General features: G+C 35.3%; 1 protein-coding gene across 3 annotated transcripts; it reads right to left on the bottom strand.

Moving 5' to 3' along the window:
- Positions 1-397: 397 nt before the first annotated feature.
- On the bottom strand, positions 398-24,116 carry LOC144977285 (heat shock factor protein-like). 3 transcript variants are annotated; one of them, XR_013646287.1, is made up of 14 exons: positions 23,877-24,116; positions 19,520-19,628; positions 18,577-18,701; positions 17,267-17,400; positions 15,764-15,839; positions 14,957-15,142; positions 13,061-13,168; positions 11,391-11,711; positions 8,374-8,615; positions 5,821-5,914; positions 5,153-5,194; positions 4,929-5,001; positions 3,304-3,456; positions 398-522 (listed from the first exon to the last, which is right to left on the bottom strand). XR_013646287.1 is itself a non-coding variant. In XM_078922334.1 (13 exons), the coding sequence occupies exons 1-13, from the start codon at positions 23,982-23,984 to the stop codon at positions 3,476-3,478; spliced, it is 1,623 nt and encodes a 540-aa protein (XP_078778460.1). In that variant the 5' UTR covers positions 23,985-24,116; the 3' UTR covers positions 1,765-3,475. The 3 variants fall into 3 exon arrangements, 2 of the variants coding, with proteins under 2 accessions (XP_078778460.1, XP_078778459.1); XM_078922334.1 differs by lacking the exon at positions 398-522 and having other exon boundaries at positions 1,765-3,480; XM_078922333.1 differs by lacking the exon at positions 398-522 and having other exon boundaries at positions 1,765-3,456.
- Positions 24,117-24,408: the final 292 nt, after the last annotated feature.

The raw sequence follows: 24,408 nt of genomic DNA, 5'->3' as shown, positions 1-24,408 counted from the left end.
CCTGCATTTAGAAAGTGTAATTTCTTCTTTTCTTTTTTATTCACAGGTCTAAATCTAGTGATCCTATGCAATTAGGTAAATTATTCACCTATTCTGCCCGCAAGATGAACCGTGCCAACACACAAAACTATCTGTAACCTTTAATGAATGTCCGTTGGACATACTAAAATGATTACTGTCTAAAAACAAGAACAAAGAGCCAAATGAGGTCAATTTCATTCATTCTATATCCAGATCACTAATGAAAACTTAAAAATTAAAATATCCATATGCAACTTGAAACGATACAAACAATCCAATATTCATCTAAGATTGATCCTTGCAGGAAGTCGTAATTTTCAATAAAGAAAGATTTCAGAGATGAATACATTAGTTTTTAAAAATCTCATAAATGTTATCCCTTTATAAAAATGCAAATGCTAGACAATAAAAACTCAGTTTCTTCTTTCTCTCAAACCTCAAATGGTTGAAGTATATAACAAAGTGGTTTGGTAAAACCTGTCGTTCTAATTTGAATATCCAGAGATGCCAACTTTAAATTTGGCTCACAGGAGTTTCAGACACCACTCGTAGGAATTTCAACGCCGAAAGAGGAATTTCCGCACACAAGAAAAAGGAATTCAAATGGTATTTGATATTGTGTTTACATAATGTATAGATCTAAATCGATAACTGATTAGAATTATATTATGATACATAAACACATTGCCAAATACAATCCTAAAGTTTCCTTATTTCAAATGAAGTAAAGCGCCAAAACCTAATGGTAGAGATTGTAGTACTGGTGACTGGTGGTAATGTGGTGTTGGTGGTTGTCGTAATAGTAGTAGTGATGATTAAGATGTGATAGTGGTTGTTGTTGTAGTAGTGGTAGTGATGATGATATGGTGGTGGTGGTGGTTGAAGTAGTAGTTGTATTGATGATGATGTGGTGGTGGTATAGTGGTTGTAGTAGTTGTGGTCGTGATGACAATGAGGTGGTGGCGGTTGTAGTAGTGGTGGTGGTAATGATGATGTGGTGGTGGTGGTGGTTGTAGTAGTAGTGGTAGTGATGATGATGTGGTGCTGATGGTTGTAGTAGCAGTGGTAGTGATGGTGGTTGTAGTAGCAGTGGTAGTGATGATGATGTGGTGGTGGTGGTTGTAGTAGCAGTGGTAGTGATGATGATGTGGTGGTGATGGTGGTTGTAGTAGCAGTGGTAGTGATGATGATGTGGTGGTGGTGGTTGTAGTAGCAGTGGTGGTGGTAGTGATGAAGATGAAGTGGTGGTGGTGCTTGTAGTAGTAGTGGTAGTGATGATGTGGTGGTGGTGGTTGTAGTAGTGGTGATAGTGATGATGTGGTGGTGGTGGTTGTAGCAGTAGTGGTAGTGATGTTGTAGTGGTGGTGGTAGTAGTAGTGGTAGTTGCAGTGATGATGATGTGGTGGTGGTGGTTGCAGTAGTAGTGGTAGTGATGATATGGTGGTGGTGGTTGTAGTAGTAGTGCTCGTGATGATGCGGTGGTGGTGGTTACAGTAGTAGTAGTGGTAATGATGATGTGGTGGTGGTGGTTGTAGTAGTAGTGGTAGTGATGATGTGGTGCTGATGCTTGTAGTAGTAGTGGTAATGATGATGATGTAGTGGTGGTTGTTGTAGTAGTAGTGGTAGTGATGATGATGTGGTGGTGATGGTGGTTGTAGTAGCAGTGGTAGTGATGATGATGTGGTGGTGGTGGTTGTAGTGATGAAGATGAAGTGGTGGTGGTGCTTGTAATAGTAGTGATAGTGATGATGTGGTGGTGGTTGTAGTAGTAGTGGTAGTTGCAGTGATGATGTGGTGGTGGTGGTTGTAGTAGTAGTAGTGGTAGTGATGATGTGGTGGTGGTTGTAGTAGTAGTGGTAGTTGCAGTGATGATGATGTGGTGGTGGTGGTTGCAGTAGTAGTGGTAGTGATGATGTGGTGGTTGTAGTAGTAGTGCTAGTGATGATGTGGTGGTGGTGGTGGTTGTAGTAGTAGTAGTGGTAATGATGATGTGGTGGTGCTGGTTGTAGTAGTAGTGGTCGTGATGATGTGGTGGTGGTGGTTGTAGTAGTAGTAGTGGTAATGATGATGTGGTGGTGGCTGTTGTAGTAGTAGTAGTAGTAGTAGTGATGATGTGGTGGTGGTGGTTGTAGTAGTAGTAGTGGTAATGATGATGTGGTGGTGGTGGTTGTAGTAGTAGTGGTCGTGATGATGTGGTGGTTGTGGTGGTGGTGGTTGTAGTAGCAGTGGTAGTGATGATGATGTGGTGGTGGTGGTTGTAGTAGCAGTGGTAGTGATGATGATGTGGTGGTGATGGTGGTTGTAGTAGTAGTGGTAGTTGCAGTGATGATGATGTGGTGGTGGTGGTTGCAGTAGTAGTGGTAGTTGCAGTGATGATGATGTGGTGGTGGTGGTTGTAGTAGTAGTGCTAGTGATGATGTGGTGGTGGTGGTTGTAGTAGTAGTGCTAGTGATGATGTGGTGGTGGTGGTTGTAGTAGTAGTAGTGGTAATGATGATGTGGTGGTGGTGGTTGTAGTAGTAGTGGTAGTGGTGATGTGGTGGTGGTTGTAGTAGTAGTGGTAATGATGATGTGGTGGTGGTGATGGTTGTAGTAGTAGTAGTGGTAATGATGATGTGGTGGTGGTGGTTGTAGTAGTAGTGGTAATGATGAGTGTGGTGGTGGTTGTAGTAGTAGTGGTAATGACGATGTAATGGTGTTGGTGGTGGTTGTAGTAGTAGTGGTAGTGATGATGGTGTGGTGGTGGTGGTTGTAGTAGTAGAGGTCGTGATGATGTGGTAGTGGTGATTGTAGTAGTAGTGGTAGTGATAATGTGATGTTGGTGGTTGTAGTAGTAGTGGTATTGATGATGATGTGGTAGTGGTGGTTGCAGTAGTAGTGGTAGTGATGACGATTTGGTTGTGGCATGTGTAGTAGTAGTAGTAGTAGTAGTGATGATGATGTGATGGTGGTGGTTGTAGTAGTGGTAGTGATGATGATGTGGTGGTGGTGGCTGTAGTAGTAGTTGTGGTACTGATGATGATGTGGTGGTGGTGGTGGTTGTAGTAGTAGTGGTAGTGATGATCATGAGGTGTTGGCTGCAGTAGTAGTGGTAGTGATGATGGTTGTTATAGTAGTGGCAGTGATGATGATGTTGTGGTTAGAAGGGGGGGGGGGGGGGGGTATCCTTGGAACAAATTGACCTCACCGGAATTTAACGGAAGTTGCCCGGAGCCCGGAATTTTTTGCTCCAGACCGGAGTTTTTTCCGGTGAAACCGGAGTTTTGGCATCACTGAATATCCATTGAAATGGTTCTGGCATCTGTGTCAACTGGAACAACAAATGATATAACAATGTGTGAGAGGACTCAGTCAATATCATCAATGTCCCCAATTATGCCATCCTCCAGAAGATCAGGGAAGAGTTCCTTGGGGTTGTAGGTCACCACCTCTGTTCCTGTGGAGTCAATCAAGAATTACGCTTTGAGAGAGAGTTGGGATAAACATTTCACAAGTCTTGTCATAAAAGTGTCTACCAGATTCAACAAAGCGATTGACACTTACAATCCCTCCTTATCAGATAAGGCCCCTCCTAGAAATAATGTTTTACAAGATCTATTTGAGAAACCAATGACAGGAATTCCACTCTAGAATTCTTAGCCAAAATTAATGATAATTTGGATTTCTTTTTTTTTTAGTTTTCCCATTAAAAAAAAAGATTTCTGCAAAAACACCACAAATTGCGTATTAATTATAGATAGCCCTCTTTACAAGTCACTCAAATCCTTATCAAAGATTTCTGCAGTGATTTATTATCAGATTTAAGCTGGAGATCAATGTTTGTACTTTCCATCTTGTTTGGTTTTACGGCACTTACAACACATTTAGGTCATTTCAGAGCCAGAAAAAAGGAAGAAAATCGGATAGTAAGGAAATTCTAGAATTACAACTAAAGGTAACACAGACAAAGTAAGACAAAGGGGAATGGTTCAAAGAGGGAACAGATGTAGATTCCAAGAACCCACTATCAATGTACTTAGTTTGAGATCACCTAAAAATCTCATCCAGACAACAGCACAGGATCCCACTGAGAGGAATATGCTCAAACGTTTACAGAATATGTCCAAAACAGAAAACAAAACTAACAATACATAACAGAGAGATGATTTACAAGGAAAAAAATATCACCTCTCAAAACTAACACTATACATTTGACAAAATAAAGAAATCCCATTCCAAGATAAAGATAGAAAACAACTCAGAAATCAGATATAGAGGGATAGAAGACACAGCAAGTGACCTCCTGCCCACTGTAGGAGGTCAAAGGACCCGCCCAGTACTTTCCATCTTATTCTGACTCAATTTGTCAATATTCCTTCAATTTGTTTATAAAGGAGAAATGTGGAGGAATGGATGAACCTTTTGTTTTCGTTTTTAGTTTAATTCTGATAAATGAACAACTTTGTTGAATCTGACAACTATGGATTGTGAACTATTAGAGGTTTTATCAATGTTAGCATAAGGTAACTAGACAAACGTTAAACAACTTTTACCAAATATCATGTTTTTTAAAAAAGTTAAGTAAAGAGAAGCATATTAACATTCCATGCATTTAAGCAATATTATTATACAACCAATAATAAGTTAAGCACACCTAGTATTTTTCAGAGATAATATTCGGGGTGACCTAAATAATTTGTCATTGAAATTTTGTTATTCAAATTTATTGCAATATTACCCCCCCCCCCCCCCTCCATGTTCTAACACAATCATATTTTAATTAGGACAGCTTCTTTATCTAAAAAAGACTTGTACTCAGCATATAAAGTTAATCAAAGCATTGCATTATTAAAATTGCCAAGTAGGATCTCATGAACACTACTTGCTGAAAAAGCAAGCATAATAACATTTCTAAGTATGCTGTCTCACCGATAATATGTTTGTTACCACTCTCATCCGATGTGCTAGGCTCTTCATTCCTCTCTAGCTCGTCTTCTGGATTCTGTGTTGATGGAAACAAAAAAGCAATAGAACATCCTTGTATATGTAGGATGGTATCTAACACAGAATAATTTATAAGAAATAATGTTACCTTTCAATTAATTCACAAATGTAAAATCTTACATACAGGGATAAAAATTTATTTTTTTTACCTTATCGGACACAATTGGCCAGGGGTTTGCGGACTCAAATAGCTGAAATATGAAAGAAAACACATATTGTGAATAATTATCATGTTGAAAGGGTTTAAATATCTAAAGCATCAACATCTACAATATCAATTGTCTGCTTGTAAAAAATAGGTGGCAATATGGGAAAACCAGGTACATTCATTAAAACAGTCAGGCTGTCTTAAAGGTCAATTTTGGTCATATGTAAATTGAGATTTTTACACGAATAAAGTATTTTAATTAATTTGGCATTCTTGTGTTATTTGTTTGGCATTTACAAAAAAAAAATCTCATCCCAAGACAGAGACAGAAAGCATGTTGGAAAACAGATATAGTGGGATAGAAGACACAGTAAGTGCCCCCCTGCCCACTATGGGAGGTCAGGAACCCCACCCAGGATTCCAAATGTCATCAGACTCGAAGAGTTTAATTGGCTTATATACATGCATGAGTTTCTCACTAATTCTGTATTTTAGTGGCCTCCAACATAGAGGACAATTTATGTGTAAACCTGGCTATAACATAAATGAAGTCAAGACATATATCTAAAACGATTACTTATATTATTTGTATTTAAAAAGCAAAAAAAAATTTTTTAATAATTCTTTTTAAAAACCCAAACAAAACAATTATGTTGCTCATAAACGTACATCATAAAGAATGGAAGGATCCAACTTGTATTGGTCTTGTAGAAGTCCACGTAACCCATCCAGATCTGAACTCAGGAAATCCAATTGGTTGGAGCTGAAGCAGAGGAGATAAATGTTGCAGTTAAATACAAAACAAGACGCTAGATTGTGCCAACTGATTGTTTGTTTTGTTTTTAAGGGTTTTACGGCGCTTGCAACACATTTAGGTCAGATCAGCGCCAGTAAAAAGGGAGAATATGGGATAGTAAATTGTTCTAGAATTACAATTAAAGCACAAAAGAAAAGGTAAGACAAAGGGGATTTGGTTCAAATAGGGAACAGATGTAGATTCCAAGAGCACACCGCCAAAGTACTTAGTTTGAGATCACCTAAAAGTCTCATCCAGACACAAGCACAGGTCCCCACTAAAAGGAATACACTCAAATGTTTACAAATGATATGTAATATACAAAACATAATACAGTGCATAACAGAGATGATTTACAAGGAAAAAATTATCATCTCCCAAAACTAACCATACATTTGAATGTTTCCCTCTCAGCCAGGGTATCCGGCCAGGGTCAGGACAAAACCAAGTAATCTCATTCTAAGACAAGACAGAAAGCAAGTTGGAAAACAGATATAGGGGGATAGAAGACGCCAACTGATTAAAACGTCAACAAATGTAACCAAATACACAGACTCATCTTAATGGCATGGTTTGGAATAATAAGGTTCAGAATGAAAATATGAAAGGGAATGAATCGGGATAAATCATACATAAAGACAATAAGAAAATGTGATACAAAACTGCTTACTTTGAACTATGACATTCGAGCTGTTTGTCTCTACCTCAGCACTAAATAGTATTACTGTTTTAGTAGCTCTATTATATTTGGAATACCATTCATATCTATCCCTGGTCTTTTAGAAATAGTATTTTGTATCTTTAACTCTTTTAATCTTTCTTGTCCTTTACATCAAACTTATTTTGTTTCTTATTCTTGAAATAAGCAACTCTTAAGCTAAGAACAGGATACAGTCCACTCCTAATAATCATAGCACCTTAGAATCAGAATAAATATTGCAATTAGCTGAATAACTGAAGTTGCATTTCCTTGCAATATTGCAAGATTTTTGGAGATGCCGGTTTTTTTTTTTCAGTTCTGTCTCGGTTTAGGAGATGAATTGAACTCATTTATGATTTTAATAATTATATTTTCAGTAATGTGATATCGTTTCTCTTGTTAGGGGAAGCCATGATTTTCAGACTTTGTGAGTTTTTTCCCAAGCTGTAGCATCTTTGGTTAATTTCAGATAAAATGATGGGACACTGTTTTCACCACCACCTCTTGCAGTTTTTATAGCAATTTTGTTTGACCACTAATCTGTTTCATACCATATATAGTGAACTCAAATCAATTGTAAAAATTGTTCTTAGTCCACCACAGACTGAGAAATTTGATTGAAATAAAAAACCATATGGCAGCCCTGTATAGATTTTGACAAGCAAAAGCAGCTTCGATGCAAGCCGATATCTTATTCAGATTGGATTAACTTTCACTATTTCATTCTCAACATTTGTAAGAGTCAAAAAGAGATTAGCCGTAATGAGAGGCAATGAGCTCTCATCAAACCCATTGGAAATGAAGAGTTGTCAATCCCAAAACAAAAGATATTGCTCAGTCTTTCCTTACAACTGTCATTGTCTACTTGTCTAGACCATGCCCAGCCCCCTTGCCTCCTATCAAATGGTTACAGATGACCGCACAAACCCATTCTGCAAAGCCCTGCCCTCTTTTGTTTCCAATAGAATGGTGACACACTACTGTAGCATTAAACCCAGCCCAACTTCGATTCTTCAAACTGTCATAATTTCGTCCATGATGAAATTTAGTCATGAGATTATGTTTGATTGATTTCTTGAATTTGCACTTTTTGAAGTTGAAAATATGTTGCGATTAACTGAAGTTTGTTGTAATTAACCAGTGACTTTTATATAGAATTAATTCCGTTTCTTGGGAATCGAAAGTTGCAATTATTCAGAGTGAACTGTACCATTCTTTCTTTAACTAAATATATTGATCTCTTAGATCCTGATCTGGCTGAGTTCCATAGAAACAGATCTGTAAAAAAAGTTATCCTTCAAACATCCCTACACTATCTTTGACTATTTGTCTACAATCTCAGTGGTATCAGATTTTGTTATCAAATTGTTTTATCTGATGAAGAGGATTATAATGACACGTCCCACTCCCAAAGTAAAAGAGAAATGGTTTGTGAGAAAATAAATGATCCTTTAATCTGAGAAGACTAATCAAACAATACAGTACATCGATAAAAACAGTATTGGCAGACAGGGGTGATAAAAAAAACCCCACAAAGTCATGATTCTACAGAATAAAGAATACAATCCCTTCAAGTAAGTGAATATAAAGAAAAGAATATGAAAAGAAAAACCCACTAAAAACCATTGCCATTTTTAGGTCATATTGACAACACTTGCTTATTTGTCCACTGATGTATAATTTTTCCTTCAAGGTTTAAAAATGATAACTCAGTTTGCTACATTACCTGATAGAGATATCATCGCCAGCATTTGATGCAGACAAAGCAAGAGTGGCATCACCCTTGGCAGCATTATTTGAATTGTTCATCACCAGCTGGTCTAGAGTGGAGCTGGCCTGGTCTGTTGATACGATGTCTGGGGTCATTAAACTTTCATTTCTTGGGGACGAAGCAGCCAAATTGTTGGCTTTTTTCGCAGAGGTAGAATCAGGTAATGACAGACCACTAGAAGGCTTGGTCCTTTTACGCTGTAAGATTTAAAAAAAAAAAAAAAAAAAAAACAAAAAAAAAAAACACAGTAATTTTCAAATATTGATTGAATGTATACTGTCCAAAATGAAAAACAAAAAAAATATATTGAGCTCTTATGTTCATCCTTCTTTTCTTTGGTTATGTTTGTTTTTAGCGGTGTTACGCTTGAGACACAGTTAGGTCATATCAGCCCCCATAAAAAAGAAGAAAATGGGACAGTAAAATTAAAGTACCCCAGAAAGAGTAAAACAAAGAGGAATTGGTTCCTATAGGGAACAGATGCAGATTCCAAGAGCATAGCATCAATGTACTCAGTGTGAGATATCGCAAGTCTCATCCGGACACCAGCACAGGATCCCACAAAGAGGAGAACACTTAAATGTTACAAGATATGTTCAAAACAAAAAATATAACTGTCAGTACACAACAGAGATATGATTTTTAAGGAAAAAAATACCACCTCCCAAAATTAATACTATACATTTAATTATTTCCCTTTCAACCAAGGACTCCGGCAAGAGGCAGGACAAAACCAAGTAATCCCATTTCAAGACAAAGACAGAAATCAATTCAGAAAACAAATATGGATGCATAGAAGACACAGCATGTGACCTCTTGACCACTATGGCAGGTCAAAAAGCCCCACCTAGTTTCTTTGGTTAAAAATCACCACATCAAAGATGTGTAAACACATTTAATGCATACCTAAAACCTTTTTGGAAATTGGAATATTTAAAAGCGACATTAATTTCATTTTTCAGCAGACATTGAATAAAATGATGCATCTCCATTGCCTTCTGGCTGTACTCTACCACCAACTCAACTGTACAATTCATGCCATGATTGATGAAGTCAATGTAAATAAACAAAAACAACTTCACCTGATATCCTTAAAACAATTCCTGCTATATCACATAAATATTTAATTACCATATTGAGGTAACTGACAAAAGACTGCAATTATAAACAGGCAACAATAAAAAAATGAAAAAAACAAAAACAAAAACAAAACAAAACACCTATGTTTGTCAGCTGCATTCTCATTAAAAGCCAACTCAATACAATATTAAACCGCTTATCTAAAATAGGTTAACTTGCCCTTACAATAAATACCAGCTCTCTTACAGCTACAAGGCTGATAAAAAATTGTTATTGGTGAAAGTGAAGAACCATAGATTGAGCCTCAGACATAAAAATTGTATTGTCTATGAATTACCATATTGAATTTTGGCTTCATATAGTCTGCGATTGATGAACATCCTTCTTGAGAAAGTGGAAAGTAATTATTTTTAACTCTTAACAAACTGGGATAAACCTCACAGGCTTCGTGGTTCTAAAATAACTTTTATAAAATTGAATATCTGCTACTATCTATCTGCTACAACTAATTACACCAACAAAACAGTGGGTTTTTTTTACAGCTGCATTAAATTTTTGACAAATGATGCTCATCCCTGTCGTAGGCAATTAGTTGGACAAACTTTAGTCTGGGGTCTACCTGGATTGGAACTGGCCTAACAAATAATAAAATCTCACATGTATCTTTTCCTAGAAAAATAAATCAGTGAAACGTTGAATGCATTAAGGAAAATAGGAGGGATATAATATCAACTGTCCTTAATCAACTCTGATAATGAACTGTTGCCAAATTTAATATGAAAAGATCAAACAGCTGGAACTGAACACATCTTTAGACATTAACCAAAGTAATAATTTCATAAGAAAAGAGAAAGGAAATAACAATAAGATAAATTACTGGCTTGCTCCTTTTCCTCTGTGAGAAAAAACAAAACAGAAATGTCCCATGTGTCACCAGTCATTAATAGTTTTTTTTTTTTCTTTTCTTTCTTTTTTTTTTTTTTAAATATGAAAATGTATCTTTTAAACCGCCTCCCTAATTTGAAATTAAAAATTGGTGATGGCAATTAGAGGTGGAGGGTTAAAACACTGGCAAATTTAATTGGCAGGAAAAAGTAAAGCTTAGCCCATCAATTTCTTACTAGGATTTCCTGGCTATGTTTTTAATCGTTATAATAAATTCTATCTGTCATATCATTTTTGTATTTTTTAAAAAAGCCTTTGGTAAACGGTTTTGACCATTCATCCCTCACTCCCATCTACATCTAGTGTCCCTGATCAAATGACAAGTACACTCCTGGATCACTTCATAGGTAATCACATGTAATAGTGAAATTGAGAAATATATTAAAAGTCCATGATTTTATCTCATGTTATACAGTGGAATCAGAGACAAAGTGCATACATGACTTGAGATTCCAAAAGGACAATTCCACTCTGTCAAGGTAAATAAAAGTGTGAAAGGGTCCATGGTAAAGCAACCTATATTGGTTGTTGCAAGTTATGTAATTTTATCATAAACATTAAGATGCATGTTTATGGGCCCCATTTTGATTTAGATGGTTTTTATATGCGAGAAAATTCAATAAAAGTTATTTTGATGTTATATTTTTGGTGAAAAACAATAAAGTAGTAGAAAAAAGGGGTGTATTTAAATTTAATGGTAATAATACTAATATACACGAGATGTGAAATGGGTATTCATAAGGTGGGTTAATAGGCGGTGTTGATTTTATTTCAATAGATGACGATCCCTAAATAATGGTGTCCATATATCATCGACAACTCTCCTACTTTTTGACATACAGATTTCCCTTGAGAAGAAGCAGAGGTTGTCAGAATATGGGCTGGGGGTGTCTGTTAAACAAAGAATTGGGATATAAGGAGTACATTTAAATTTACAACTCTCTTACCTTTTGACTTATAGTTTTCCCTTGAGAAGAAGCAGAGGTTGTCGGAAGAGGAGGTGGGTCTGTTGGACTCACAAAAACTGATGATGATGAGGCAGCATCTTGTGACATCCAATCAAAATGGAGAGCATCCTCTAAAGAAGGAACTTGTTCAATCTTGGGTGATGGTAAAGGAGATGCTAAAACAGTGGCTGCTGCAGAGGGGGTTGAATTGGACAGATTGATAGGTTGTTCATTGATGATGAGGATAGGTGACTGGGAAGAAATGATGGTGGAGGCAGTGGGATCCACTTCTTCTTCTCGATAAGGAGAGGATTCTAATTTCTGAGAAGATAAAAATATAAGAGACATTATTAATTGGTTACAATATTAAGTCAATTTCTAAGAAACTCTATTCAACAACAAAATAATGTACAAACAAAAAAAGGGTTATTTGTCATTAACACACAATTAACTTCTCGAGTCAATGGCACTAATTTTGATAGTTTTGTGGCATAAAACTGTCTGAAAGATGAGATCAAGCATTGTAAAAAAAATTAGAAAGCAAAATATTACTGATCACGGGTATATAGGTAGGTCTTATGAAATAAATTGCTTGGGGATTCAAATTTTTTTTTAAGTGTTTTATTTCAGAGATGTAGCCTCTATTGTAAATATTAGCATTTTGAAATGGACCATAAGGCAATGAAATAACAGATGTGGACCACTGAAGCAATCTATCAATGAATTTAAAGTTATAATGTTAGAAAAATAGTAGCCAATTACTTTATATAAAGCATTTTGGCACCAAATTTTGATCTTCACTCAGTTTTGCTGCATTAAAAAACTAATGCGTTCTGTTTAAATAGAGCCTAAAAATCGAATTTTATATTCATTTTCTTTTCTTTTCTTTTTTTTGTAGATGGTAAGTCTGGCACAGCCAGAGGCCTCCTTAACTCATAAAAACATTCAACATAGAATTGACCTGTGTAATATGTACCTACTTTATTTGTTCTATATAGGTATGTATAATTTATTTTGGTAGCAATTTTAAAATAGGTAACTATTCTGTAGGTCATTTTGTTTACTATTACTGTATAATCTGAATAACCTAAGAATGGCCAAGTGATTTAAAAAGCAAAGCAGATTTCATGTACACTGCAGAGGATCATGATTCGTAGACAGCTGACCGGCAACGTGCTCAAGAATACAAGCCACAACTGATGATGAATGATAAAGTAGACATATTTAACTAATTACTTTCAAAGAGGGGAAAAGGTATACTCTGTGATATTTTGTGCCATTGTTATCTACAAAACACTGCATTGTCATGACAGTTTCTATTTCTTGCAAGTCCGAGTTTCATCTTTATTAAAGCCAGCATTTGCTTAAGAGCCGAACTAGGCTTGTCAAGTTTTGCAGATCAGATCATGGCCATCTTACAACAAATTATTTTGAACATTGCAACCCCCTCGACTAAATGTATTTTGTATTTGAGAAATGAAATTTTTTAATCTTATCATAAGGATTTAAAGACTGACATTTATTTTGTCCAAAATTGAATACAAACCAATTGCTTTCAAAATATGTCACTATAAAATGAGTTATGATCAGATGAGAACTGAGAAGACCAGTGCTACCAACTTCTACATTTTAACAGAAGTTGTTACAATCTCCAGCCAGAATGTACTTACTATTGTGTGTGGGCTGTGAAGGAAGTTGGGAGATGTTTCTGACAGTTCATGAATGATGGGACCTGAGATGTTTGGGGATGTGATGGTGAGCACTTCTCCTGATTTGGGCTGGTGGGGAGAGTAAAAATGTTATTGGTTCAATATAAATATTGTATTTGTGTTTGATACAATATGCTAAAATCAAATGGAAAAAAAAACAATTCAATACAATCAACAATCTATTCTTTTAGCACAAAAGTAAAAGTAAACTGACGCATTGAAAAAAATCCTTTCCACAATCCTCACAACCAATGTAATGGTTATCTAATGTACTGATAATTGCCCACAGAATCCTACTTGATAAAAGGCTATGGCTAAAAATAGAATTATACTTTCTCAACTGGTCAAAATTATTTTAAATAATTTATAGTGTAGCCATTAACGATATAACAATTCATATTATTCCATTGCAACAGAGATACCACCCAATTATTATAACCCCCCACCCCCACCCCAAAAATCAATGTGATTTGTCACGATGTTTTAAAATGCAAATAATTCACCAAACATTATTCTTCTCTAACAATGCAGAGCTGCTAATGCAAATTAAAAATTTGTCTCCAAAGACTCATCTACATGGGACAGTACTATAAATAAACAAACTGTAAACAACCAACCCGCCTTCTTTCACATCAAAAAAGCATCCAAAACCAAACATTATATAAAATGTCAAAATGTCAATTATATGGATAGCAATGTTGGTGGTAGTTAAGTGATGATGGTGGTGGCTGTAGCAGTGGTAGTAATAATGATGTGAAGGTGGCAGTGGTAGTGATGATGATGTGGTGGTGGTGGTTGCAGTAGTTGTGGTTAGTGATGATGATGATGTAGCAGTGGTAGGAGTAATAGAGGAAAATATGTTTGTTGTGGTGATGGTAGTTATGATAATGTGGTGATGGCTGTGGTGGTAGTGATGATATAGATGTGATTGTTATGATGATGATGATAGAGTTGGCGGTAAAAGTGGGAGTGGTGGCATATTGAAGATGTTGCTGTACTGGTTGTGATTTGAGGACATGGTAGAAATGGTGGACTTGGAACCATAAGACCTCACCGGACTTTGATAGAAGTTGCCCGCAACTAGGAATTTTTAGCCCCAGACCGCAATTTTTTATGGTTAAACCGTTTTGGTATCCTTGACTCAATAATATATATCATAAGAGAAAGTGACAGGAAGTATCAATGAAGTATAAAGGAAGTAAACAAAAACACTGCACATCCCCACATGCCCATGGTCAGCAAATTATCAGTTACACATTAAACTTTATGCCCAGGAAAAAAAAAAAAATTCGGCCAAGGGCCAGACGAGATCCCCAAATAACCTTTTATGAAAATTTTACTCAAACTAGGTTTCCAAACGTGGGCAAAATATCTGGATTTCTGGCTAAATCCTGAAAATAATCCATAAATAGTGGTTTACTAACTGAATTACAACTAATCAAACCATTCAAATCATTAAATGTTGACAAAGACAAACGTGAGCTTCTATATAGTGTAATATCCACTAAATGTGTTCCAAGCACTTTACAAAGGGTAAGCCAACTGCAACTGTAGGAAGTGAAAAGATACCTGTAAGGGGTTTTTAAAATTTGTTCTCAACAGAGAAAGCAGTTACCAAGAAAGGACTAATTCAAAATTTGAGTATGGTGAGAAATTGTGAGTAAGGAGGTTTTTTTCAAGTAGGAATCAAATCTGAGATCTACTGATCACAAGTTGAGTCATACCGCAAGACCACTAAGCTGCCCAACAACATGGTTAAACTTTACATACTGCTCAGTTTTAAGAATTCCTCTATTGCCTTCATTAATTAAAGGCAAGTCCAGAGTGCCACTAATGTAACAAATCAGCTACACTTACCGATTCAATGGAGTAGTTGTTTGAGATACCCGACAGAAGGGATTCTCCTGTCATACTAGCATTACTGGCTGAACCCATTGGCTGGGTTGCCACAGCTGAGTCAATGGCTAGCGGGGCACGTCGTAGTGGGGGAATAGTCAAACCTGTCCTGTTAGAGCTCACTAAGGACACCAAGAACTGGATGAGCTGAGAATTTCAGGAAAAAAAAAAGCTAAATTGAAACAAATGACCTGGGATCAGAGAGATTAATATGAGACAATGCAAATGAATTTTTTAAAATCTAATAACAACTCAGGGCCTCAGTTGAAGAGAATAATGAATTTCTCATAAGACAAACATCTTCTTAAAGCCCCAAAGACTCAAATGAGCTGGTGAAAGAACTTCATTTTTAGGGTAGAATAACTAATTAATCAATAAATTTCATAACCAACAGGACGGATCAGGAAAGTAAAAGGCAAGACAGCATGAATGTGAATTCACTACTCAATATATGTCTAGCTGCTCAAAATTATTCCCTAGAATGTGCTTAAATACAAGAAAACCAACGTCAATGTTGATGACTTTTTGGATAAATTTAATTTCTGGCATGTTTTGGGACATTTATAAACATTTGCACATTTTGTACAAAATTACCTGGTTAAATTTGCAACCTTATATCAGTGGGGAAGCCTGTCACACTATGTCATATTTAGTCAAACAACACATTCAAAACATTCCAGGAGCCTTTATCATATGTCAGTGCTAAAACCTTATGGAGCTTCATCATAATTCATATCATATTGCAAGGAGGATGGATAAATCACTAACCTTATTAACAATTTCTTGCTGCTTATGGTGCTTTTGTCTCAATGCTGCAATTTCCTTCCATAGCAACTTGTTTTCCCTGGTCAAGTAAAATAATTAGATCATTTTTTATCACTTTCCTATTGTATCAAATAAGATGCACAGTACACGGGACAAATTTCAAAATAATATTTAGTCTTTAGGGGTTTTACAGAACTTGCAATACTCTTAAGGGTTCTATGGCGCTTGTGACAATTTCAATTGTACAGAGTTGTGGTCTTTGGCACGACACTTGTCTATCAACCTGTAGGTCCCTGGCCGGTGGAAAGTTGAGCCCTAAGAAAAGGCTATTTATTCACATAATGTCATTCTTTTACTGCACTCAGGTGTGAAATGAGTATCAAGCCAGTAACAGTGGTGTTTCTATCTGAGAAAATTGTAAAAGCGCCTTCATGTCTCGACCCACATGTTAAGTGTTGCTGTTGGCTGCAGACATCTTGTTAAGCATTTTGGGCACATTCAGTTGGCACTGCACTCCATAAATGCTCAAGTTTTTTGGGGGGTTTTTTCTTTCGTTTTCCAAACCAGAATGAGATATTAAAATCCACTAAAGGGTCTTAATTCCAGAACAAAGACACAAAGCTATATGGAGAGAACAAATGATATGGGATGAGTAATTCAGTGATGGTGGTGGCAAAGTCAAAATGAAGAAAATTATTTGATGTGGTGGTGAAAAATATTTGCCACAAAGACACGGGGGAAACTTCTGAAACCGACGGCTGGGTGGAGTTAGGTCGACTTCCAGTTAGAGGTCTGTGAGAAAGCAGAATCAAACTGCAATTGAGCATAGTTATACAGATTTTTCTGGTCAGCAGCATTTAGTAAATGGAATCTGAGGAAATCTAAAAATGGAGGACAACCAAAGTAGGTTGAAATTGCGGATTTCCATCAATTGGCAAAATAGAAAAGATAGCAAGGTTGTGGATATATGTAGAACCCATCAGCCCAGGGAGGAAAGACAATCAAATTATCATCAATTATCTGACAAAAGTCAACAAATTAAAATGCTGAAATAAGATCTAAACCATGGATGAATATTCAAATCCTCAACTTTCCCTTCAAGACTGAATTTTATTAATCAGGGAAAATTCATGCAAATAAATCATATTTGTCACCGACAAATTTTGGAAAAGGTGGAAAAAGTGAAGTGACTTGCAATAACCATGCTATTTATATACTTCCTGATGAGAGTGAATGCTCGAAATAAGATTGTAGAAGTTGATCATAATTATACTTGAAATATTATATATATATATATATATATATATATATATATATATATATATATATATATATATATATATATATATATATATATATTTATATATATATATATATATATTTATATATATATAATATATAGAAAAGTTTCCTGTAGGTAGATAAAAGACTTTTTAGCTTTTCAAAACCTAAATGTTTTGACAAAATCTAAAATATAAAAAAATGAAGGGAAAACTTTCAATGTACCTTTTAATGTAGTCCAGATTCTGTTCAGTGTCTTGCTGTTTAGATTTGATTTGATTGACATCGGTTAAAACACGAGAAACTTCATCATTTTTTACAGCTGTTAGGGCATCAGCACGCACAGTCTGACTTGACACCTTTAAGGGACAGAAATAAGAGTATAAGAGATTTTAAAATTGGATTTTGACCCAACTCTTCGTAAAGGAACAGGCTTTTTTTTTCTTCTTTAGTTCGGAACATTATGTCATATCAACAAATTCAGAAGGAAAAAAAATTCAAAATTGTTAAATAAAACTTTTTTTTAAAAAGGTTAAACTTCAACGGAAGTGTCACAGAAAGAAGGGGAGTTTGTTAAATATTGAAGATTTTGACCCAAGTCTCTGTTGATAAACAGATCAAGTCCTGTTATTGAAGATATCTTATCATCCATCTTTACATATATTGTTCAAGAAATGGATGATATCACCTCTCTATTCCCCCATTCACTTCCTCCTCCCAACCAATCCCATCCTGACTGTACCAGTCCATTCTTAATGATAAGAAAGCAATGAGCTGGTTGAGAGCATTAATGCTGTAGCTCCATAAAGATGAGTTATAACACTATTTCACTCCTTGGTACCTACATTCATTTACATGCACATATATACGTAAACACAAACATCCCCCCTCCCCCCACACAAACACACTCCACTACTTCAACTACAAAGTCACGAAGAATTTGATGCAACATGTTGCGTGTTACAGTAGTGTAACAATAATACCCCTGGAAAAGTATGATAACTTTTTGAGATACATAAATCAAAATAGAATACCAAGTCCCTTGAAATTCCGTTTAACCAGATTTTACTGTAGTTTATTTAGGGATAGAAGAGACCTCTCACATACCTATAGGCTCCTAACTAGTTTCTCCATTCTGAGGCAAGAACAACCTACTACTATCACTTCGAAATAAATAAATAAATAAATGAAAAATAAAAATTTAAGAAAATTTCATGAGAAGCCAGTCAGCATTATTCTAAGAGTGTAAGATTTCTAAGTCATTGATTTAGGTTCAATGACGAATGAGACTTTTTGTACAATATTGCATTAGGATGGTTTTCCACATGAATTCATCTATAATGGCCATTCCACAAAAAATAGAGGGAAATTGGCACCTGGGATTCTTGCAGATCAAACCCAAATTCTTCTACAAAAGGTCATAATTGTTAAACTATTGCATATTTGTTCACATTTAGAACCAAAAACTCTTTTCCATATCAATATTATTTCTAAAGAGAAAATAAGATTCAACGTGGAACAAAACCAGTACCTACTTTTCGTTTGATATGTTGTAACAGTTCCTTTTCACCCTTTTGGAAATATGGATGTTGAAAATGCAGGTCATCATTTTCTATCTTGAGCCCTCCTTGATCTATATGGGCCACTTTACGAAAGCCATCTTGAGAGATAAGTAGGGTTTCACACATTAGTACAAATTGCAACACAATAAAGGCTATAAAAGTCAATTATCCCCTATTGCTGCTTGTCTGTGTCTTAGATTATACATACATGAAATAAAAGGAAGTTCTACAAACTACACACGTATAGTGAAAACCAGCTTCTTCACTCTCAAATCCCTTGTCAGCATGCGTATAGGGAAGAGGGAGAGGGTGTGTGTGACTGTCTGGTCTACTTTCTTAGTTTAAAGGTCTAAATGTAGAAAGATAAAACAATTCATTAATAAACACGATGAGCTTATGTACACAATTTAAGACGTGTCCACGGTCAAGATGGTCAAAACTGACGCTCACCCTTAAATTCAATTAATGGACCGTAGTTTCCAGTGATCCCTTTCTCCCCATAGACCATCATTTTAGGGGAATTAAGGAAAGAGACATTCATTTGTAATATGTAGGCATATATATACAGTCTTTTTCCTTGAGCCAGCAGATCTGTCAATTTGTATTTAACCTCCCCATTAAATCTATATAAAGAAAAAAGAATCATAACCTCAGTATCTGATATAACAATAACATGTACCAGACAACTTTGACATGGAAAAATAATACATTTAAACTGCATAGAGGGTCAGAAAACAGGTCATGCCACACATATGATAACATGATATAAAAGGCCATTGTGTACAACTAAAATAAATACAAACGATTATAAAATATTATCTTCATGTGGCATAAAATATCAGAAATATCAGAAAATAAATAAATATGAATGTTGGCAGTGTAAAGGTTTCCTTTTATAACTTTAATTAATACCTACACATATTTAGTTGTCTGATGAAACTAGCAATATTGTTGTGCTTAAAATACATAGGCAAGATCTCTCTTGAGAATCTTTGCTGATCAAAAACATGGAAACTTGTACCACTCTGTAAAAAAATAAAGATAACAATCATTAACTTGCATGCTTAATTCATAAATACAATCTTTGCTCTCAAATAGTTTAGAGATTAATTTACCTTAAGATCATACCTTGCTATGAGCTATTTATGAATAAATGTTTAGACTTAGCAAAACAAAATAATAATGAGTTGAATTCTTTCTTTGATACTTTTAAAGAAATGTAATTACCTACTAATGTATTATTTTTGATTGCCTGTTTTCTAAAAAAAACATTATTTGAGGTTTGTTGAATGAATTCATGACCAAATTGTTGAATTATTATTATTATTATCATAATACCACTCTCCGCTATGGGGATGAGAGAGAGAGTGAGAGAGAGAGAGAGAGAGAGAGAGAGAGAGAGAGAGAGAGAGAGAGAGAGAGAGAGAGAGAGAGAGAGAGAGAGAACGAGAGAGAGAGAGAGAGAGAGAGAGAGAGAGAGAGAGAGAGAGAGAGAGAGAGAGAGAGAGAGAAAGGACCACTGAGTTTCACAGCTGTCAATGAATGTCCACATATCTCACCTCATGATCATCTAGTCCAGTTTAACTGACTCTCCACCCACTTCCCATATCGATATCCCAGTTTCCCAACTTAAAATTCGGGGAACACTTCCTTACCACTACCCTTTCTACATAGTTGCTCACCTTGAAATGAAGTTGTGTTTATCCAAAGAAAGAAGCAAATTGACTTTGGGTTTTTAACACTTACACCCCTAACAATATAAAGACACTACAAATAAAAGTAGATGTAAAATTGATAAAACTTCAATTCAAAGTGAGCAACTATGTAGGATATTTATTATGTAGAGAGGGCTGCTCCTAAAATTTGTGTAGTTGTACAATTTGTTTAATAAATCATCAGTATAACAAAGTAAAAGTAGGCAATTCACAACAGTAATGTCAAATGTTAAGAAAATTTTGTGCATCATCATTCATATGAATAGTGTGACCTAATTGGGAAGATGACTCTCAGAAAGCATGTTATCAAAATTGGGTTCAATTCCTGTCTCACCACTTTTTACATTTTTAAGGGAGGCCTTTCGAAAGCTCCTACACCTACATCCCCAGTATTCTTATTCTGGTAGGGGGAAAACTTTTTTTATAATGTTTTAGCAGGGGGTTTGGGATGGGGGAGACTTTAAAAAATAAAATTTAAAAAAGCTTCCCCCCTCCACATCAAATCCCTTACCAGTTAGAACATTTTATATAGCCAGGCTCATTGTACGCAATAACAAAAAATACTCGTCAGCAACTCTCCTTCTCCGTGAGTTACATTGGCTTCCTGTGGAAAAAAGAGTTGCCTATAAGATTTGTACTGTTGTTTACAAATCCTTGAGCACCAACAGTCCCTCCTATATTAAAGACCTTCTAAACATATGTCCCCAAGAGAAACGAGGTCAAGCAATGACCAATCAATCCTTGTCAAACCTAAGCCATTGCATAAAATAGGTGAACAATCTTTTCAATTTTCGGCCCCCCAATTTTGGAACTCTCTCCCATCACACGTGAGATGCTCGGATTCGTTGACCGCATTCAAATCTCGCTTAAAGTTTTATCTTTTTACGTCACAATGTTGCAATACTATTTTCATATTTTGTTGTTGTTAAATTGAATTCGTATCACGTTTCCATCAAACTTGTCTTACTGTAGGCACTTGCAAGAAGTAGCCCTCGCGAGTTGAAAAGAGGCGAGGATTTCTGTTTCCGTTTTTGAGGGGAAAATTTTTAGGAGTGTTTTAAAAATATTCAATTTTCTTTCTCAGTGAAATGAAATGGCAAGTATTATATATCATTGGAAATGGCATAAAATTCTACATACAGCCATGCTAATATTATTATCTTCCTATATCGTGATTTTGAGAAATCTTTGTGTAAAGAGATTATGTGTGTTTAACCGTTTATAACTTTTAAACAGAGATGGTCCTTCTTAATAAAAAAACGTCCTTCTGAGATATATATTTAAGTAGCTTCTCTAAAAATTTCAGAGCAAAATATGGTTGCACTCAAAAGTTATAGCTTCCCAAAAAATAGAACTTGTCCTCGATTGTTTGCAGAAGTAGCCATTTTCTTATAATATTGATTCACTTCCTGTCTTTTTTTTACTTGAGAGATAACTTCGTCAATCCACATCAAAACTTTACAACTGTGTTTCTTACAATATATGCAATTAATGTAAGTTATTTTTGTTTTACATTATTCAATTAATTGACGTTTTCATGTCCATGCATTCATTTTATAAGTTACAATTCTCTTTCTTTTTTTTTCTGCTCGATTTTGATTGTGACATTTTTTATTCTCTGACGGGCGACTGTTCAATTTTGGGGAACGGGGGAGCTGAAGTTTTTAAAATCACCTATTTTCGATATTTTTAAACACTAATACACCACCTCAAACATTTATCAGTCCATATCTTTGCTTTTGTGAGGTCTATTTTCATTTTGAAAAGTTCAAAGTGAACAACTAAATGACGCCGATTCAGTGGTATATTTGGTCTATCTTCGTGTGAAAAAATATTTTATTGTTGACTTTTCCAAAATGACAATAGGTCATTCATTTGCATGTCGTGATCTATTTTTCCTTGATTTCAGCTGTTTCAGCTCTAAACTATACTTTTCTCTCTCAATAAATAATTCTTTTTCTGTTTGCAATGTATTACAGAGATGTTGAATTACTGCATGTAAAAATTTCATAGTTGTATCTGAAGCAGTTTCTGAATTATACTTGATTATCCATTGGTCTGCTGTGTTTTGGTCACATATTTTCCTATTAAGCTATATAGAGATTTTCCACCACATAAACGGTCATAACTTTTTAACCAGTTGAGATAGAGCGATAATTTTTTCACTCCAGTAAATGTTTTACTCCCCTTTATTTTTCTACGCTAAATTAATACCCATAATATCACTATTTTGAAAAATTCTTGCAAGTGCCTACTTACTGTAAAATGTTTTGTTTTATATCACTGTAAAGCGCTTAGACTTAGAGCCTGTGACAATGGAGGCACTTTGATAACTCCAGTCCAGTGGCCGCCGATAGGCTCACTGTAAGGTGAAACTCGTTATTTGGAACTTTATTTTTGACCCTTGACTGTGTTGGTCACCATGGCGTTATTTGTGAACCCATGTGACTAATTTTGGTACCATTATAAAGGGCACAAAACAAGCTTTCTAACGGTGTATTTCATTCTCAATTCCTGATTGTATTTCTCAGAAAACTTGTGTAATAAAAATTTATACATTTTTGAATTATAACAACTTTTTAAATTATGGATACATTTTAATTATACTTCATACATCGATAGACAATTAATTGAAGAATATCTCTGCCAAATTTCATAAAAATTGATATACTCGCTCATTATTTTATTTTTTCCGCCACCAACCCCACTTTTTAGGACAAAAACCTCATATTTTTTTCCATTTTCGTTTATCATTAATTTTTTCCATACTTTCCATACATGAAAATGATTTATATGAAAATAAAGCTTATTTTCTGACCTTTAAAATGATATCTAACACTTGCCATTTATTTTTTAATTGAAACAAAATTACTGAAAACAATAAGTGGGCCATGTTGACTGCAAGACTCAAAATTTCCAGATCGCCGCGAGATGCTGGTTTTGAGGCAGCAGTGAGATCACAGATTCTCTCTGTAAAGTTGACAAAAAATTTCAGTAGAAAAATATAAATAACTCTGGAACCGTAGGTCGTAGAGAAACAAATAAGGTATCAAATTTTATGTTTTTTCAAGTCCCATCCCCCTAACTGAGTCAAATCAAGATATTTTGAGTTTGAAAATTTTATCAAAGTGCCTAGACAATGGGCTATATAAATGCCATATTATAATTTAAAAAAACAAAAATTCAGAATACTGGGGATGTAGCTTTCGGAAGGCCACCCGTTTTTTAATAATATAGGAATATAAATATAAGGCGCATTTTTCACTCAGTTAATGTTTCATAACGTTTGAACTATTTATCCGATTTTCATGAAAGTGGTCTGGTGTTGGAATTGTGATCAGTGAATGCCAGTCACAGTAAAGTGTAAGGTACAGGTAAGTAATGCTGAGCTTGATCCTCGTATTTTATATGAGATCCTGCAATTAAAGACCCATAGTCAGGTGAGAAAAGAGGATTGAGACTGTGAATTTACAGGAGCTCCATTGAGAAATAAATATTCACGAAAAAAAAAACAATAACAGTCAGGACTTCGTTCCCGTTCAAGTGTAAGTTCCATACCCGATCCCAGAAAATTAGTTCGTCGGTTGAAGGGTCTTCAACAAGTGTCCACACTTTCATCAAGAAGGCTGGGACATTCCCTGAGGTGTTTTCTCCCGACGCATACATTTTATGTTAGAATTTAAGTGTCATTGGAATAAGCATAGAATGACGAAAACTCCTCTGGAATTTTTTAGTGCAGTTGATTGAAGAGTAAAGTGAAGAAGAGTTGTTCCAACTTCTGAAACAAAAAGAGTGCCAGACTTATAGGGTTTGGGAGAGCCAAACTCAATTTGGCATGTCTATTTAAAAAAAAACTAAATTATCTTTTTCTTTTTTCCATGCATTGCTTTTTACAACCTAATCTTATAAATTGAAATAGGCAATAATATTTTCTCTGGGGTGTTGTTGAAATATATATGAGACTGTAATTATGGATAAAAATATGAAAAAGTGCAGCGCTATTGTCAGCATAACTGGCAATTCAACCGGAAATTGGAGTTCATTTCTTCCATGCTCTGCGCATGCCATATGCAGTCTAATTGCCAGTTTA

This window comes from Berghia stephanieae, chromosome 7 (genome assembly GCF_034508935.2).
Source record: "Berghia stephanieae isolate SIO BIC M18660-M18661 chromosome 7, UCSD_Bste_1.3, whole genome shotgun sequence".
NCBI classification, from domain to species: Eukaryota; Metazoa; Mollusca; class Gastropoda; order Nudibranchia; family Aeolidiidae; genus Berghia; species Berghia stephanieae.
This window is presented reverse-complemented; position numbering and strand designations above follow the sequence as displayed.

Excerpts from the sequence above, each read along its gene's own strand:
- LOC144977285 (XM_078922333.1), bottom strand. The coding sequence starts at position 23,984 with ATGTATGCGTCGGGAGAAAACACCTCAGGGAATGTCCCAGCCTTCTTG. Across the intron at positions 18,702-19,519 it reads CATCAGACAACTAAATATGT|ATGGCTTTCGTAAAGTGGCC; the intron begins GTAGGTATTAAT and ends TTATCTCTCAAG. Across the intron at positions 5,002-5,152 it reads GGCCAATTGTGTCCGATAAG|AATCCAGAAGACGAGCTAGA; the intron begins GTAAAAAAAATA and ends CCATCAACACAG.